Below are 16,631 nucleotides of genomic sequence, written 5' to 3' on the forward strand. Positions count from 1 at the left end.
TTATGCCATTTGATTGAGTGGTAAGCAGTCCAGAGTGTAAGTTTGGCTTCTCTCCAGTCCCGGGTCCTTGAGTCCACAATGGGTCCCTGCATCTCCAGTTTCTGCTCCCCAGCACGTTCCCTGCCTTCAGTCTAACGGCACACTGGAGATCCAGGGCTTCCAGCCATCTTAGTATCAAATTCATGTGCTACAGCAGTACAGGAGTCACGTTCCTGAGCTGCAATACTTAAAAAGAGTGTCAAGTGCCTGAACAGCAGCTGTTAAGTGCTGACTTCCTGACAGACTTCTTAAGGAGCATCTCAGCTGCTTGGCATTTGACCTCAGGTGGTGCCGTCCAATGGTCTGAAAAGGAGGCCGCTTGAAACCAATCAGGCCCCTCACCAAATGTTAACAGATCTTAACGTACAGCAACAATCAATGTGTGATGGCAGCTGAACACATTGCTATACATTTCTGAAGTGGTGTCTGTTTGTGAATTAGATTTGGCAATAAAGTTTATAAGTCAGATACTTTGTAAACAATAGTTTAATAATAGATCTAGACATCAAGTCTACAACATTCAAATACCATAAACGGTCTGAAAATGATTCAAACAATAACATCAATGGTCTTTTTAAACCAATAAGGCAGCTCAGGCAGCAGCGTCTGCTGTCCACTGCTGCTTAATTTAGGGTATAAATAGTCTGAGCATGCGTGGACAGAAATGTGTTTAAACATGAAAAATCTGGCATCAGACATGAGTATCATTACTACATAATAAAATGCTTGTTCAGATTCCATGATATAAATATCGGATGATCTTTATAAAGAAAATCAGCACCCAATGGTAATGAAGTGGTGTTAATGGACTGTAATCATACCTTTCGATGATGTGTTTCAGTCTAATTAAGGAGCAACAACAACAGTTGTTTTTAAGTGTGACCATCACTAGGTAGTATAGAGTCAGCCCTCTCTAACCTTGGCAGCAAGTGCAGAATTCTCCTGTCTTATGGCCTTGTAGTCTTCTAGAATCCTCTCCAGATTAGCCACCGTTTTGTTACTATTTTCTGTCTCAATCTGTCGATAAAATAGAGCATACATGTAAATATATATCAAAAAAAAATTACTGTACAACACCCAAATCCTACCTGCTCTTCCAGATCTCTTATCTCTCTCAGAATTGTACCGGTGTCCTCAATGGTCTGGATCAACTGACTGCAGTTCTACAAAAGAGAGCAAAGGTGAGTATAACATTGCAAATCAAAAAAAAATATTGAAATCAAGAATATCCAGAATGTTTATTGTACTTCGTGCAGAGCGGCCAGATACTTGTAGGACTTGCGGACAGATTCATCTTTTTTGGCATCCTGTCAAGTGACGATAATGATAAAACACTGAATAATGTTCATACAGACAAAGTAGATAAATAAGAGTCAATTCCAATTGGACCCCTTAAATGTGACGGCTATGTAAAGCACGTAGAAAAGACAGCAAAAAAGGACCTTAAAGACAAGTTCATCCGTCACAGCAAAAGTCCTGTCCAGTTTTCCCGTGAGGCTGTTGATCTCTTTTTGCAACTCTTTTGTGTCAGACAAAATCTGTTTAAAAATGAAACAAAAAGGTTTGTTAAAAGCACATGCACCTTCCTGGAAGAGTTCAACAAGTGATTTTATGCTGTGCTGAAAGGTATCCTGAGAAAATAAGAACAATATACCTAAGAAAATGCGTTTTGCAACAACACAATTTATAGAATTTTGATTTTAAAAAAAAACTTTAGTCCCAAACAATATGACGCTTTGTCTTAGGACGCTTTGTCTTATGTATAATTATGCTGGTCCTATTTCAAATCTTACCTTGGTAATTTCTTCCTTCTGTTTCTTAATGTTGCTTACAATCTCCAAAATCCTCTGTGTGTATGCTGCCCGAGACACATCCTTGGGCAGATTTTCTAACTCTGATACCTGGATTGAAGAACAAAACACACATGACCACCAGAAAGGTGCACGCAGTCATGTGAAAAAAAAAATGTATATATATATTTTTTATACCAGCTGTTTGTACATTTCCTCTTTCTTCTTGGCCTCCTCTGTTGACACACGGATTTTGTCATGTAAAACCTTGATTTCAGACAGCTTTCTGGAAGATTCCATCTAAGAAAAACACGCATGAATTACCAAGTAAAACACATAGATAAATACTTATTTCCTAAGCATAATTACATCCTGATTACTGCAGATTTCTTTCAGTCTGCGGTGTTCGTCTATGAGTGGAGCACGGTGCTTCTCCCACTGAGAAGCCAGGTTCACCACCCGCTTGGCACTGGCCTCCACAAGACCCTACAGACAAAAAAAAAAATATATATATATATATATATATATATATATATATATATATAGAGAGAGAGAGAGAGAAACATGGAAGCTCGGCTATATTTAAAGAAACGGCAACCCACACTCAACCCACCTGCAGCTTCAATAGGTTGTTCTCAGCATCTGGCAACAAGTCAATGGTTTTCTTCTTCACCTGTATCTTTTCCTCCTTCTCACTGTTGTGCTGCTCTCGCTGCTTCGTCTCATCAAGTACCTACACAGATGGGTGCCGGATAAGTCTATTTGAACTAAATCAAAATATGCTCACAATATAAATAAGCTTCAGGTAAAGATAACAAGTTTAAATATACAAACAGCAGAGACAGGTTTTTTATAAATAAAGTCTGTACCATGTACAAGCTCTTTATAGATAAATAGAAACATATATAATAGAAACGGATGTATTGATTATTAAGTATTATGGATTAAATTTAGGCAAATGGGTGTGTGTGTGTGTGTGTGTGTCACCTGAGCATTTGTGACACTCGTGTGCTTCAGTTCGGTGGTTAGCTGGTCCACGTCAATGCAGAGTTGCTGTAATTGCTGTTGCAGTGAAGCCAGCTCCTCCTGCTGACTTTGATGGTTATCAACATCTACCTGCCGCACAGCGGACACCACCGTTTCCACTTCCTGATCACGCACAAAAACACACATACACACAAATACACATGTTGCTGATTAATAGAGTCCCAACACATTTGTTTTGGCCTGCAACAGGAGAAGTATGCACCTGTGTGAAAGTGAATTTCTGGGAGTGGGTAAAGTGCGAGCCCTTTGTTAGGATGTGGTCGGAAGAGGTGGCGCCTTTAAAGGCTTGCAATATATCAGACAAATCAGAGGTGGAGCCAAGAGCACCAAAGGCACTTTCCGCAGAAGGAAGGGCTGCAGAGCGCAACTGCTCCTCGATCCGTTTACGCAGTCGAGTCCGTTTTCGGGCCCTGTAGTCCTGATTATAAAGAGTAAAGATAAACATCTGATCATATAAACTGAAATAACTACAAAGCAGTTTAAACTGCTGTATATATATTACTACATATACCTGTGGTGTCAGACGTGACAGAAGTCCCTGGCTGTTCCACTCATTGTCCCATTCCTGTGCAGCAGTGAGCTCAGTTGTGTGCTGCTCCAGTATGGACGCCGCCAAAGAGGCATTATGAGAGAGCTGAGCAGTTACGGGGCGTAGAAAATCTCGCTGGTAGTCCTTTACCTCTGAAATCATAGCACGCGTTTCAGTTCAACTGTGACTACTTTTGTATAAATATAAATATAAGTCTGGGATTCAGAGCTTACTTTTTTTAATGTATTTTTCCAACATAGACATAGATAACTATCCAAGTTACTTGTTGGCATTTCTAACTACTTAAGAGCCATATCAGAGAGGGGGTCAGCACATTTGAAACCCTTCCATTTTTAGTTTACATAGTTTGGATGTTGATCAAATTGAGACTTCTGCCTACCTTTCTGTGGTTTCTTTGCTGGATCTTTAACACCGTAGGGTAAACTGAGGTGTTGGCTATGGAAGTTGTGCAATGCTCCTGACATCTACGGAGAGAAAAATCTCACATGACAACGAAAACATTTCATGCAAAGTCCTTCCAGTTCTCCTTATTAAGATAAAGACAATTTGAATGCCATGAGAACATATGCGTTTGTATTACATTTGACGTCTTTGAAGCTGTGCTCTTGTACATACTATACAGTAGCAAGCATGGTGGAGAAGAGTGTAGTTGTGGAAGAATTTATATTTTTCACTGTTTGGCCTTATTGAGGTTCTATGTAGAGCTTGTAGAGCCCTAACCCTAACCCTAACCCTAACCCCTAATCCTAACCCTAACCCTAACCCTAACCCTAAGTGCAAAATGAAGAAATGGCAGCAAGACAAAAAAACACCATTGAGCAAGCAATTTTTTTGTCTCACCAAAGTTAAAATTTTGATCAAAAGTGTATTTTAACCACTACCTCAACAACAAAGTGCAACTTTTAAGAGTTTACTTGTGTTTCACCATGCAGTGGCAGCCTGCAGTTTGAAGGGAGCCATGGTGCAACCAGCTGAGCTTTAATGGCAGAAGCAATGGCTCTCTGAAGAATTGCGGATTTGCCTACAGGAAAGAAAAGCAAAATTTGCTTACTTTTTAAAATGTCAGTAAGGATGAACATTGCATTTATTGCATTATATGCATAACATCATGTAACACAGATCACAAGCTTGTGTACTACTGGTACTCTGGTTCATCATGATGCACTCGTACATTACATGACTTTGTTTGCACAATTTCTGATAATGCCTTGTCATGATAAAGCATTAATAGATGGCAGAAATGGCAGATCTTACAATGTGCTTGATGTGATTACCTGTTGGCTGGTCAGAGGCCTCGGCGCTTTCTCTAGGCAGTTTCTCCACAAGAAACATGAGCAGTGAACGAATCTCTGTCTCGCTGCTGTACAGAAAGGTTTGATAACCTATCTCACCTTTGTAACCAATGTCCTGCAAACAAACAGACATGTTGGCAACTACCTGGCAAAAGCTTTAGATATGGATTGGATATAGTTTTGGGGATGGCAGTCCTATTTTCCCAGGGTGTTCTTTTTTTTTTTTTTTTACAGTACTATAGTGGTCTGAAGCTGAAATCAGCAGTACATACTCAGGACCCAGTTTATCTTTGAAATGAAGTGACATATTTTGTTTTATTAAGCTAAGCAATAATAATTAAATGCATCTTTGTTCTGCACCACACTCCATATCTTTCTTTCTTTTCACCATCTTCTTCGTCAAAAGAGTATGTTCTGCGATCCAAAAACACACGAACAACAATCTTGCAAGATAAACAGATTCCAAAGAAAATGCCAAAAACATACACAAACATCCAAAACAAAATTAGTAAATGTTACGTCCAGGTCATTTTTTCTGCATCTTCAAAAAGTCATGAACTATCTTCTGGGCATCTTTAAAGACAGGTGTCATGTCTGGCTCCCATGGTAACGAACAAACTTCCGTTTTCTTGCAGCATTTCTCTTAAGCAGTTTTTTTTTTTAGTTTGATTGTGTTTTCTGGCATTTGCAGCCTTTTGCTTTTGGTGTGATGCTGCTGCACTTTTGCCCCCGTCGGCCACTGTACAAACTACTACTACAGACTACTTTGCCTCACTAAATTCAAAGTAAAGCAGCTTCCGGGGTGCCTTACCTGACAGGCCTGGGCCAGGCTCATGCCCACTCTGAAGCGGGCAGACATGCCGGGAGGGAGCGTGGTTGGCAATGCGCTGCCAAGCCCAGGATCGATAACCCGAATACATCTCACCACCGCCTCCACTATCAGCTCGCTGGTGAAACTTTTGACGCTGTCAATGTCCTCACTCAGCTCTCTGCAAGAGGCAGAACTGCATTAGGATGATTTTTATTACTGCAGGCTGACATTCTTATACCCACGTGTTGCATCATATGATGGTCATTCACGCATAAGCACAGTTTGGCTAACTTGAGTAAAACACATTTTATCTAACAATATTGTTTCAAAAGGTAAACCATCAGTAAATACTTACGTGCCGACTTGTTTTAGGGCGTGAATCAAGATTTTATCAACTTCCTCCATCGCCGGTGTTTCAATCAACGTGCACAATTGTAGTAATGCATCAAAAGCTTGCAGCAATTATCTTAGCAGCCACTTAGCATAAGTGTGGCTTTCCCCATGGTAGTCAAAAGACAGGAGTAAGCGCCAATCGGCTAGCATTTAGCTACTTGTTAGTTAGCAAGGTAAGAAGCTCGTCTCCAATGAGTCCATCCTTTTCTCCGAGTCAAAGGCGATGCATTATTCATACAAAATATCGCGGAGGTGTCCCCTCCGGCCCCAGATTGAAGCGAACGGTATTATCCAACGACAGAGATGGGAAAAATGACAACTGAGTGGCTCCTTGAGTGTAAAAGTGACACAATAATGAAAAAAATTAACAAGTGTGTTTATGGGAATTGAAGTCTTTACTCAGTAATGATTCAATGCACAAATAATAATGCAGACTACATTTCCCAGCATGCATCAAAGCTAAAAGTCTCATGACAAAAAAGTTGGACAGTGGTTTCACGGAATTATGGAATGGTTCGTTTTATTGACTCAAACATACATGTCTAACTCATTTGATAATAGTTTATCGCTGTGAAGTTATTTGATTTTATGTCATATGGCTTATTTCTTCATTGTAGTTGCAGCTCAACTCGGAAATACCATATTAAAATAGCAGACAATGACCTGTAGAGGGTAGTATAATACACCTCCATAGTTCTAGGGAAGCCGAGGAAGACCAGTAGCGGAGCCGAGCCGAGCCGAGCCACTCGGCTAACCTCAGCATGTTATTGATCTCTATGTTGCTGTAGATGGAAGAAGGATCATTTTCCAAAGAGCTACATCGATCTCAAACGGACCTCTTAAAATGGCAGGCGAGGAGGAGAGGGGAGTGGTTCGAGTCAAAGTAAAGGTATGATGGCCATTTAGCTTGCAATTCCGCTATCTTGTGCAAAATTGTTTTGGCGTACTGTTATTCTATGTACACATTAATGTACACATTGCCGTACTACACGTAAAGAATACTTATTATTGTAATTATTCAGTCAGACAAACATAGATGTATTGTGTTACCGGCGAAATCTGTCGTGGTTCCAGCGTCACCATTGTTGTTGTTGAGAAGCTGTCGTGCCTATGGGCCATTCGTTCTTTCCCTTTCCTTTTTTGACAAACTGTTTTATCCAAATTTACACAAACTGACATTGACAGTAAAATGTAAAAAAAAATACACACACCAAATATAACCAACCTACTTTGAGTCAGACGTCAAAGCAGTCTGGAATGACGTCACCGATGTGCGCACGCGTTTGTGCATCACAGCAGAGCAAACAGCGTTATTATAATCACTAGTGTCCGTCAACTTTCTAGGTAAAACGTATCCATCCATCCAATTGCTTTGTATACCATTCATTCCTACACCCTGGACTGGACTCACATTCACAGCTTTGGTCAATTTGGAGTCGCCAGTTAACCTAACCTGCATGTTTTTAGAAAAAAACATAGGCCATATTTCTCCTGACAGTGTGGCCTACATGCTAACCACTCATCCACGCAGCTTAAACAGATATAACCTACCTATGCCAATATTATAAACAAGAAATGTTGGTGTGGCTGAAATGATCCAAACCAAAAACACATAATACTTTGAAAATATCAATATCAATTACAGTAATTATTTGTTTACAGTTTGTGTTTTATTGCATTTCAGAAATATGATGGAGTACTTCCTGCAGAGTTTCGCTCCTTTGCTGTAGATCCTCAGATAACATCATTGGAGGTGTTGCAGCATATTCTAATAAAAGCCTTTGATTTGAATGGGTAAGCATCTTCCTGCATGATTAAAGTTTATATGGATCAGAGGTAATGCCTTTGCAATATTTCCATCAAAATCTGTTTTGTTTCTTTTAGGAAGCGGAATTTTGAAATCAGTTATATGTCTAGAGGTGGAAGCGGCGCAGAAATGTACCTGTCTTTGACATCTGACGGTGATTTGGATGTTGCATTTGCCAGTGCAGCCAAACCATATCTACAACTCAAGATGGACGTGAAACCTTCAGAAGACAGTAAGAACAGTCTTTCTCGGGAAATGCCTGTTTTAAAATAGTATAGAGTTGTATCGTATAGTTATGTTATAATAATATGAAGTGGGTAGGTGTCTGATGTTGATTCATTTACTATAGTGTTTCTCTGTTTGATCTCAGGTCCCGTTATGGAAGACTGGGACATCATCAGCCCCAAAGACGTTATTGGCTCTGAGCAGCTTCTTGCAGAAAGGACTAGATCTTTAGCATCTGCAGCACTTCCTTTCACCCAGTCCTTACTGTCCCAGGTTCCTTTCAATTGTTTATCTTCCACATACTCTGTTGACAAACAATTTATTTTGTCTCTGTGCTCATGTGGTCTCTACATTTGGATTTAGGTCGGTCGGACCTTCTCTCGAGTCCAGCAAGCTTTCAGCTGGTCTTATGGGGAGGAGATCAAGCCTTTCAAGCCCCCTCTGAGTGACACTGAGTTTCATAGTTACCTCAACGGACAAGGACAGTTGACACGGCCTGAGGAATTAAGACTGCGGATCTACCATGGCGGTGTGGAGCCTTCACTGCGCAAGGTGCGGTTTCTTTTCGTTGCATTAAATATTATTGACAACTAATAAGGAATCGTTCATTCATTCATTCATTTTCTACCGCTTTTTCCTCACGAGGGTCGCTGGGGTGCTGGAGCCTATCCCAGCTGTCTTTGGGCAAGAGGCGGGGTACACCCTGGACTAGTCGCGAACCAATCACAGGGCACATATAGACAAACAACCATTCACACTCACATTCATACCCATGGACAAATTGAAGTCGCCAATTAGCCTAGCATGTTTTTGGAATGTGGGAGGAAACCCGTGCATGCACGGGGAGAACATGCAAACTCCACACAGAGATGGCCGAGGGTGTAATTGAACCCTGGTCTCCTAGCTGTGAGGTCTGCGCGCTAACCACTAGACCGCCGTGCTAATAAGGTTGTGTAAGATATGAATAGTCAAAAGTAGGGGTGTCTATTGGCAAAAAAAAATGATATATCTGCAAACTCGTGGCTATGACTATTATGACTATGACTCATTTGTTTTCAAGGAAACAGGAGGATGTTCCATTCGGCTAAAATACATTTTTTTCCATGACTACTGTTTTTAGGTTGTTTGGCGCTACCTCCTTAATGTCTATCCAGGCGGACTGAGTGGACAGGAAAGAATGGACTACATGAAGCGGAAGACGAGAGAGTATGACCAGCTGAAGAAAGAATGGACGGCCCACGTCAGTCACGAGGATCTTGAATTTATCCGAGGGAATGTACTCAAAGACGTCTTAAGGACAGATCGTGCTCATCCTTACTACGCAGGATCAGAAGACAGTCCACATTTGACTGCGCTCACCGACCTGCTTACTACTTTCGCCATCACACATCCACAGGTGTTTACAGCGGTTTATTAAAAGGCTTTTAAAATCCCACAATTACAGCAGTTAAATGTATTATAATTTATATTTGTTATGTTTCAGATCTCGTACTGTCAAGGGATGAGCGATATCGCCTCGCCGATACTTGCCGTGATGGACAATGAAGCACATGCCTTCATTTGCTTCTGTGGCATTATGAAACGCTTGGAGGGGAACTTCCGACCTGACGGACAACTGATGTCTATTAAGTTCCAGCATCTAAAATTGCTTTTGCAGTATTCCGATTATGAATTCTACTCCTATCTGGTCTCCCGTGGAGCTGATGACCTCTTCTTCTGTTACCGCTGGTTGCTCCTGGAGCTCAAGCGGGAGTTTGCCTTTGATGATGCCCTAAGGATGCTTGAGGTGACTTGGAGCTCCTTGCCTCCAGATCCTCCTGAAACTGAAGTGGAGCTCCTTGGACCGCCATTGCAGTCAGATAAAACTACACGTTTCATGAACAAGAAAAAGCCTGCTGAGAATCGCCTTGGGCAAGACTGGGAAGTTAAAGAGAAGCAGCGTAGACAACATATGCTTCGGCCCTCCAGAGAAGAACCTGATGTTAGATCTGCAAGTAATAACGGTGTCTCTAAAGTAACCGTGGGAAAGGCACATGGTGTTTCTCCTTCTCTTGAGGAGAGCTTTGGAGACTTTAAATACTATAGTGCCCAAAATGAAGACTGCTTTGACGTGAAGGATGTCAAACCGCAGCAGGGTTTGATAGAGTCACAGTCAATACCATGCATTCCAGTTCGTCAGTCCACCACTGACAGTGAGGAGGATCCTGGGGAAAGAACCCCTCTGATAAGATACTGTAACAATGGCTTTTCTTCTGGATCATCACCTCCCACGTCTGTGAGTGGTCCACCAGTTTGGAAGAGCGGTGCTGTGTCTCATTCCTCTTCAGCCTTACCTTCGAGTTGGTCAGGTGCTACACCAGACTCTCCTTCACAAACCACATTTGGATTTACGACTAATGGAAGAGAGGCCTTATCAAGAACTGTCCCGAAAGTAATCACATCTTCTGCACAATTGCTCAGGAGTACAGGGTTGAACTTGACCACCAGTCCCACTTTAAAAACATCAGCTGCGTCTAACTCCCATACTCAAAATCGATCCTTTCTGTCTTCACCAATTTTGCCTTTTGGAAGGGGTTCTTCACAGCCCATTTCCAGGCCGTCCTCCAACAACCTCCCTTCTCCAAGCAACAAACCCTCAAGTGCTACAGTTAACATGGACAGTTCACAGAAACTGGAGGCCAGCATCAAACCGCTTTCGCTCCCACCTCCCCAAGAATTCGGAAAAGGCAATCCTTTCATGCTTTTTTTGTGCTTGTCAATCCTGCTGGAACACCGAGACCACATCATCAAGAACAGCCTGGATTACAATGAGCTCGCCATGCACTTTGATCGACTCGTACGGCGCCACAACCTGAGCAGGATCCTGCAACGTGCCAAGGCCTTGTTTGCAGACTACTTGCAGAGTGAAGTGTGGGACTCGGAAGAAGGGGATGAGGTTAGTTCAGACTCCCCGACATCGGTCACTGCTGCTCAATACTCCCCGCCTTTAACCATTTCTGCTCGACCCATTTATAGTCCGTTAGCATCCCCTCAGTCTTCATCGCAAAACTCAACTTACAACTTGGCAACAACAATTCCTTCACCAACCTTGTCCCTTTCGTCATAATACACACAAAGTGTCACTAACTCTGCATTCTCACTAGAGCTTCTCAGCCCCACAGAGGTGTGGACTATTTTAGACAGCCTCCCACTTTGAATTGAATTCTGTGAATGCTTGATCATGTACGCATCATCATATTTATTGTTAATTTCTGTGGGCCCCACTTGAAGATATAAGGACAATGCATGCTTGCTTAGGTTTTCGGTTTTTGGACTTTAAACTTAACGCATATCATACAGTTTGTCACTTTTATTAACATGGTATGGAAAGTCAGATCAGATCAAGTCAAGTGCATTCAGTTATATTTTTAGTTCCCAGGCTCTCACTGTATGACCTGTTTTTGTTTGAGCTTCCATACTGATGTGTCAACAACTTTAAACGATCTTCCATTACATGTTAATGAAATATGACAAAATCAAAAGAAATTAAATTTGGGTGGTCAAGGCGTGGATTAAGTTATTTACTCCTTTCCCCCTGTTTTTCAGAGTAATTGAATACAATCCCATGCAAATACAGTACTGTAATACTATTTCTAGTCAATTCACAGTATATCAGTCATCAAGGAATATACAGTATGTAATTAAATGAGCTGAAGCAATTTTACACTTTTTGCTGTTTCTTAAATTTGTTGTATTGAACAAGGGAAACCATGTGTTGACAGCTGCCATAGCTGATAAGGCTGCTCATAAGTCCCAACTATGTAACCAATGTTTTTTTTTTGTTTTGTTTTTTGCTATTTTTGCTTCTGTGAGACTAATAGTATCAACCGAAATAGCACGTGATGCTGCATTATTAGAAAAGTGCCTCACTTACTGGTGTTAGAAACCTTCAAGTGTATTTTTTTTTTTTAATTTGTGCTGAAAATATCTTGACAATGTAGAAACTGCTGCCCTATTGGGTGACTCAATAAACAAAACATGTCATGTTTCAGCAACATTTAAATTAGCTGGGTAATTACAAGAACAAATGAGCCAACAAAACTGTTTCATCAGCAAATGCAATATGGCTTTTGTTGATCGTTTGTGAGTTGACACTGAAACTGTATAGTACAGATCAGTAGCAACATATACTGTATTAGTATACGTATATACTGTATTCAAAAAAGTATAACCTACTATTGTATCATGGGAGTATAACATTGCCTGCTTCTTTTTCTCACTAGTTAATTGAATGGAAAAGTATTTTCATTTCAATATTTAGTGTCATCTCTAGTCCTGCTTTACACCAAATTCCCCCCCCCCCCCACCCCCACACACACACTGTGGACATTGTGTGCCAAAATGTCCCTCGCACCACACCCAGTGAGCTACTTGAATCAATGCATATTTCTGAAATGTACTGTTTTTTGCTTACATATTTTATTTTGAGAGGCCTTTGTCTATAGATTTTTTTAAATTCCTTGTCAAACATTTGCTTTGCCTTCCATTCCTACATGTATAAATATCATATTTAGTATTTTAATATGTACCTAGCTGGGTTATGATCTAGCTACTGTATATGTGTATTTGTAAATTAAAAAAAACACATTTATCTAATTACCATGCGGAATTGTAACAGTTCCACTTTTTAGCCATTCATATGATTGTATAATGGGCACGAATAAATATTCTCAGCAACTCCTTTTGGCTCAATTGTTTTTACGATTGTATAATGGGCACGAATAAATATTCTCAGCAACTCCTTTTGGCTCAATTGTTTTTACAAAGTTGAATTAATGCATCCATATAATTAGCAGCAAAAGATTTAGTCATAGAAGGTGTGGATTATTTCCTAGTAGAGAAGCAAAGCCTGAGGAAGGCCTCTGCTAAGAGGCGCCGAAAGACTTCTATTTAAAAGCACATATTGCCAAACTCTTTGCTGAAGTATGAAAAAGAGACATTGATGTGTGTGGTGAGCATTGTTGTCCTACTCTTCATAGATGCGATTGAACGTACATGTTACAGAATTGAATTTATTTAGGATTATTATAAAAATTCCCCCAAATTATTATCAAGCACATGTAATAAAAATAACATAGTGACAAATGACATAATCTTACTTGACTTCTTGTACAGCCTACTTTTTTTTACTGAGAAGTTGGCAACATTGAATTAATGCAATAATACCGAAGAAGAAAAAAATATTTGTAGACGGTTCCTGGGCTGCTGGCGTCTTCTCACAGAGATCTAGACATTTACTCAGACTGCACACAAGACGGCTCGTTTTTGTTGGAAAGAGGTAGGATTTGCTATACAACAACCATTCGTTTGGGAGCTATTGAGCTCAAAAGTTCGAATCTGTGAATATCTTTCTAACTTTACCGCAGTCAAACATGCAGAAGAAATCAGGAAGGGGGCAAACACTTTCACATCACTTTACCTGTATGTACGTATATATGTTATCAAAGTGTCCAGGCAGGCTGCTAGCATCCCAGCTGCTTCCATTTGTATTTAAAAATAGTTGAAAGATGGCCCACAGACCATCGAGATTGATTTTTTGTAGTTTTCTGCCTGCACAATTTGCTGTATTTTTATAATAAGCACGTGCCTCCACTAGGAGGCAGTAATGCAACAAAGTAAATGCGAACAACCCCTATTTGCAAAAAAAAAGGAATCGCAAGCTCCCGTTTCCGGTTCCGGGTCAACAGTATCCTTCACAAACACGGCAAAATGTTAACCCGGCTGGCACGATTCGGCCTCGTTTTGCCCCGCTTACGTTTGAATGTACCGGTTCGGTGCGTGTCACAATCGAAGCCAAACGGTGCTGTTGGTTCGAGTGCCGTGACGGAGCTGCAGCAGGCGGCACCGAGCGACAGCCATGGTGAGGTCAGCCAGTATGTCAAGGTGAGTTCCTGTACTGTACATTGATATCTTCATATTCACGAAAAATGACTGATTTGAGTTCTCGGGTTCTCCCGTTGACGTTGTTTTTATTCTAATATCTGACGTGAACGATGGCACAGATGGTCAGTTGTCGTTAATACCCGCTGTACACATTCAACATGGCTTCCGTGTTATTGGTTTGCATGTATCACTTAATGTACGGTAACATCATACAACTATAAATCATCTTTCCCTGGTTGGCTGGTGGAAGGAGTTTCTCCAAGTTTAATGATTGGTGGAAGGAACATTCTTGACAGTAAATGTGATAACAAACACATAAGGAACACAGTTTAGATAGAAATTGCCCTCCCACTGCTCTTGTATTATAGAAAAACTCCTTCCCTCACATCCCCTTTGAAAAGATATGGAATGAACATAATCAGTTTTTTATTCCAAACAAAGTGAAAGAACTTCACATTAAAACAATCCACAATTTTTACCCTTGCAACTCACGTCTAGCCATATTCTTGGAGGGGGGCTTGTCACAATGCTCGTTTTGCCAAATAGAAGAGGAATTAATAAGGCACTTATTCTACAAATGTCCCATTTCTCATGCATTGTGGACCAAAGTTTCTATTTTACTTTTTATGTCTTTCAATACACTCATTGACATCAAAATGGAAATGGTCTTGTTTCTACAATGTATCCTTCATAAGGATTTGCAGAATGCTGTGAAATTGATTTGTTTATTAGGAAAATTCCATATTCACAAATCCAGAGTGATGTTATGTAAGTCAAATATTCACGGGTTTTCTTCTGAAGTGAAGATATTATATGAATCACTGAAGCTGATAATCAAAAACATAAAAGCAGTGAAAACCTTTCGTACATTGGAGAACGTTCTAAAAACAATTCATATGAAGAACAAGCTTAAGTGACATGTTTTCTATTGTTTTTATTTTGTTGTTCTTATTTTCAAGCAATATCTAAATAGCTATAATATTACTTGTTCTTATTTATGTTGATATTGTTCTGTAGAATTGCACTTTTATGTTCCTGTAATTCTGCTTATACTGTTTTGTACAATTGAAGTTTGTAATAAAATATATATTTTTTACAAAAAAACTTAATGTACGGTAATGTCACTGCCAGTCTTGGCGCTGTGCAAACCCAAGTGACATCTAGTCTGATGTTCTTCTGCAACCAATTTGTAATTTTGGATATGAGTAAGGAATTGTTGACATTAAGAAGGCGACTGATCTGAAACATAACATTTTTTGGTATATATTGAGTGTTATGGTAAAAAAAATATTCCTGGGTCTATAAGTAACAGATACCACATTCCTAAGCACTGCTTAAGTGCCCTTGAGCAATGCATAGACCTTCCAAAATTCCCCGGAATGCAACACCCTTTCCATGGTTTGCCAAATGGTAGCTCTGATCCGTTTTGCTTGAGTTGGCGTTGGATTTTACCTTGCTACAACATCTGCCATCCCTCCCTCATTAATTAATTATATTCTTCACTTTTCAGAATCCAGATTACCATGGCTTCTCCAATGACCCTGCGGTTGATGTATGGAACATGCGATTGGCCTTCTTCTTTGGCATCTCAGTGTGTATTGTCATTGGAGGAACGTTCATTCACTACTTACCAGACCACGGGTATGTCCCTTTTTAGTTAGTTCTTCACATTTTCTTCACAAGGTATCAAATTTGCTGTTTTATAAGTCTAAGGAATATTGCAAAATCTCATTGCAATGGTTATTTTAAGTTATTTTTATTTTAAGGATACAGTGCATTCAGAATGTACTTGACTTTTTCCACATTTTGTTATGTAACAGCCTTATTTCAAAATGGAATAAAATTATTTTCCCCTCAAAATTCTACACACAACGCCCCATAATAACATGAAAAATGTTATTTTTTATGCTTGCAAAAAAAAAATGAATTTGCATGTACACAATTACTGTTCACAGCCTTTGCTAAGAAGGTCATAATTGAGCGCAAGTGCATCTTGTTTCCACTGATCATCCTTGAGATGTTTCTACAGCTTTATTGGAGTCCATTTGGTGTGAATAAAACACAACTTTAGCCCTTGAATACATGCCTATAAACTGTATCTTTTTTGTGTTCGTTGCAGTATGCGCCAATGGGCCAGAAGGGAGGCTGAACGTGTCATCCTGCAGAAAGAGAAGGCGGGTCTACCGCTGATAGATGAAAACTACTATGACACCAACAAAATCGTTCTGCCCAGCGCTGGAGAAGAGTAGTGTCAACAACTATCCGCTTAATGTATTTCACTAGTGTTGTATGTCATGGTAGAATAAAGGAGCTCTTGAATTCTTTAATCATGAGTGGACTATGATTTTCCTCAGAACATATTTTCAATTAATGATTTGTCTGCATCATTGGAATGTGTTTTTTGTGGGTGGAGTGAAATTACTTGGAGTTTGTAAGCTAGTCAGTTCATCACTTTGTTGAAGAATCATTACCAAGATAAAACACAAGCTCATGCTCATGGAGTCATTGACACAGGCACAGAAGCACCAGCAGGGGGTGCAATAGCCTAGCTCGGAAACTGCTTGGGTCATATTGTAAACCGACACCCTCTCACCTCACAAATGTATGTGACTGGACAAAATAATTTATTCACACACTCCATAACATCCATTTATGCATACATGTAAAAACACCTTCGTTTTCTGTAGTTCATTTTCGATGACGGGTGTGTAAAAAAATGTTGAGTGTTAACAATGCGCATGCACTAACACCTAAT

The 16,631-nt window shown here is 40.1% G+C and overlaps 3 protein-coding genes across 4 annotated transcripts; 2 read left to right on the forward strand and 1 right to left on the reverse strand.

Moving 5' to 3' along the window:
- Positions 1-518: 518 nt before the first annotated feature.
- On the reverse strand, positions 519-7,098 carry ccdc22 (CCC complex scaffolding subunit CCDC22). 2 transcript variants are annotated; one of them, XM_058050589.2, is made up of 16 exons: positions 6,973-7,098; positions 5,530-5,707; positions 4,701-4,833; positions 4,341-4,447; positions 3,806-3,890; positions 3,388-3,557; positions 3,079-3,294; positions 2,817-2,978; positions 2,443-2,562; positions 2,199-2,315; positions 2,028-2,129; positions 1,833-1,940; positions 1,482-1,577; positions 1,287-1,346; positions 1,128-1,202; positions 519-1,056 (listed from the first exon to the last, which is right to left on the reverse strand). In XM_058050589.2, the coding sequence occupies exons 2-16, from the start codon at positions 5,575-5,577 to the stop codon at positions 943-945; spliced, it is 1,713 nt and encodes a 570-aa protein (XP_057906572.2). In that variant the 5' UTR covers positions 5,578-5,707; positions 6,973-7,098; the 3' UTR covers positions 519-942. The 2 variants fall into 2 exon arrangements, with proteins under 2 accessions (XP_057906572.2, XP_057906571.2); XM_058050588.2 differs by lacking the exon at positions 6,973-7,098 and adding an exon at positions 5,885-6,283.
- Positions 6,602-12,668, forward strand: tbc1d25 (TBC1 domain family, member 25). The gene is made up of 7 exons (XM_058050581.2): positions 6,602-6,811; positions 7,607-7,716; positions 7,807-7,961; positions 8,100-8,227; positions 8,318-8,506; positions 9,075-9,350; positions 9,438-12,668. Exons 1-7 carry the CDS (start codon positions 6,767-6,769, stop codon positions 11,058-11,060), a joined length of 2,526 nt encoding a protein of 841 aa, XP_057906564.2. The 5' UTR covers positions 6,602-6,766; the 3' UTR covers positions 11,061-12,668.
- Positions 12,669-13,687: 1,019 nt separating this feature from the next.
- On the forward strand, positions 13,688-16,203 carry ndufb11 (NADH:ubiquinone oxidoreductase subunit B11). The gene is made up of 3 exons (XM_058051847.2): positions 13,688-13,876; positions 15,387-15,517; positions 15,996-16,203. Exons 1-3 carry the CDS (start codon positions 13,703-13,705, stop codon positions 16,123-16,125), a joined length of 435 nt encoding a protein of 144 aa, XP_057907830.2. The 5' UTR covers positions 13,688-13,702; the 3' UTR covers positions 16,126-16,203.
- Positions 16,204-16,631: the final 428 nt, after the last annotated feature.

This window comes from Doryrhamphus excisus, linkage group LG15, assembly GCF_037039965.1.
Source record: "Doryrhamphus excisus strain RoL-2023G ecotype Guam linkage group LG15, RoL_Dexc_Guam_v1.1, whole genome shotgun sequence".
Taxonomy (NCBI): Eukaryota; Metazoa; Chordata; class Actinopteri; order Syngnathiformes; family Syngnathidae; genus Doryrhamphus; species Doryrhamphus excisus.

Coding starts and splice junctions, on each gene's coding strand:
- ccdc22 (XM_058050588.2), bottom strand. CDS start 5,934: ATGGAGGAAGTTGATAAAATCTTGATTCACGCCCTAAAACAAGTCGGC. Junction 5,708..5,884: donor GCCCTAAAACAAGTCGGCAC/GTAAGTATTTAC, acceptor TGCCTCTTGCAG/AGAGCTGAGTGAGGACATTG. Junction 1,203..1,286: donor ATCTGGCCGCTCTGCACGAA/GTACAATAAACA, acceptor TCTCTTTTGTAG/AACTGCAGTCAGTTGATCCA.
- tbc1d25 (XM_058050581.2), top strand. CDS start 6,767: ATGGCAGGCGAGGAGGAGAGGGGAGTGGTTCGAGTCAAAGTAAAG. Junction 6,812..7,606: donor TGGTTCGAGTCAAAGTAAAG/GTATGATGGCCA, acceptor ATTGCATTTCAG/AAATATGATGGAGTACTTCC. Junction 7,962..8,099: donor CGTGAAACCTTCAGAAGACA/GTAAGAACAGTC, acceptor GTTTGATCTCAG/GTCCCGTTATGGAAGACTGG.
- ndufb11 (XM_058051847.2), top strand. CDS start 13,703: ATGTTAACCCGGCTGGCACGATTCGGCCTCGTTTTGCCCCGCTTACGT. Junction 13,877..15,386: donor AGGTCAGCCAGTATGTCAAG/GTGAGTTCCTGT, acceptor TTCACTTTTCAG/AATCCAGATTACCATGGCTT. Junction 15,518..15,995: donor CACTACTTACCAGACCACGG/GTATGTCCCTTT, acceptor TGTTCGTTGCAG/TATGCGCCAATGGGCCAGAA.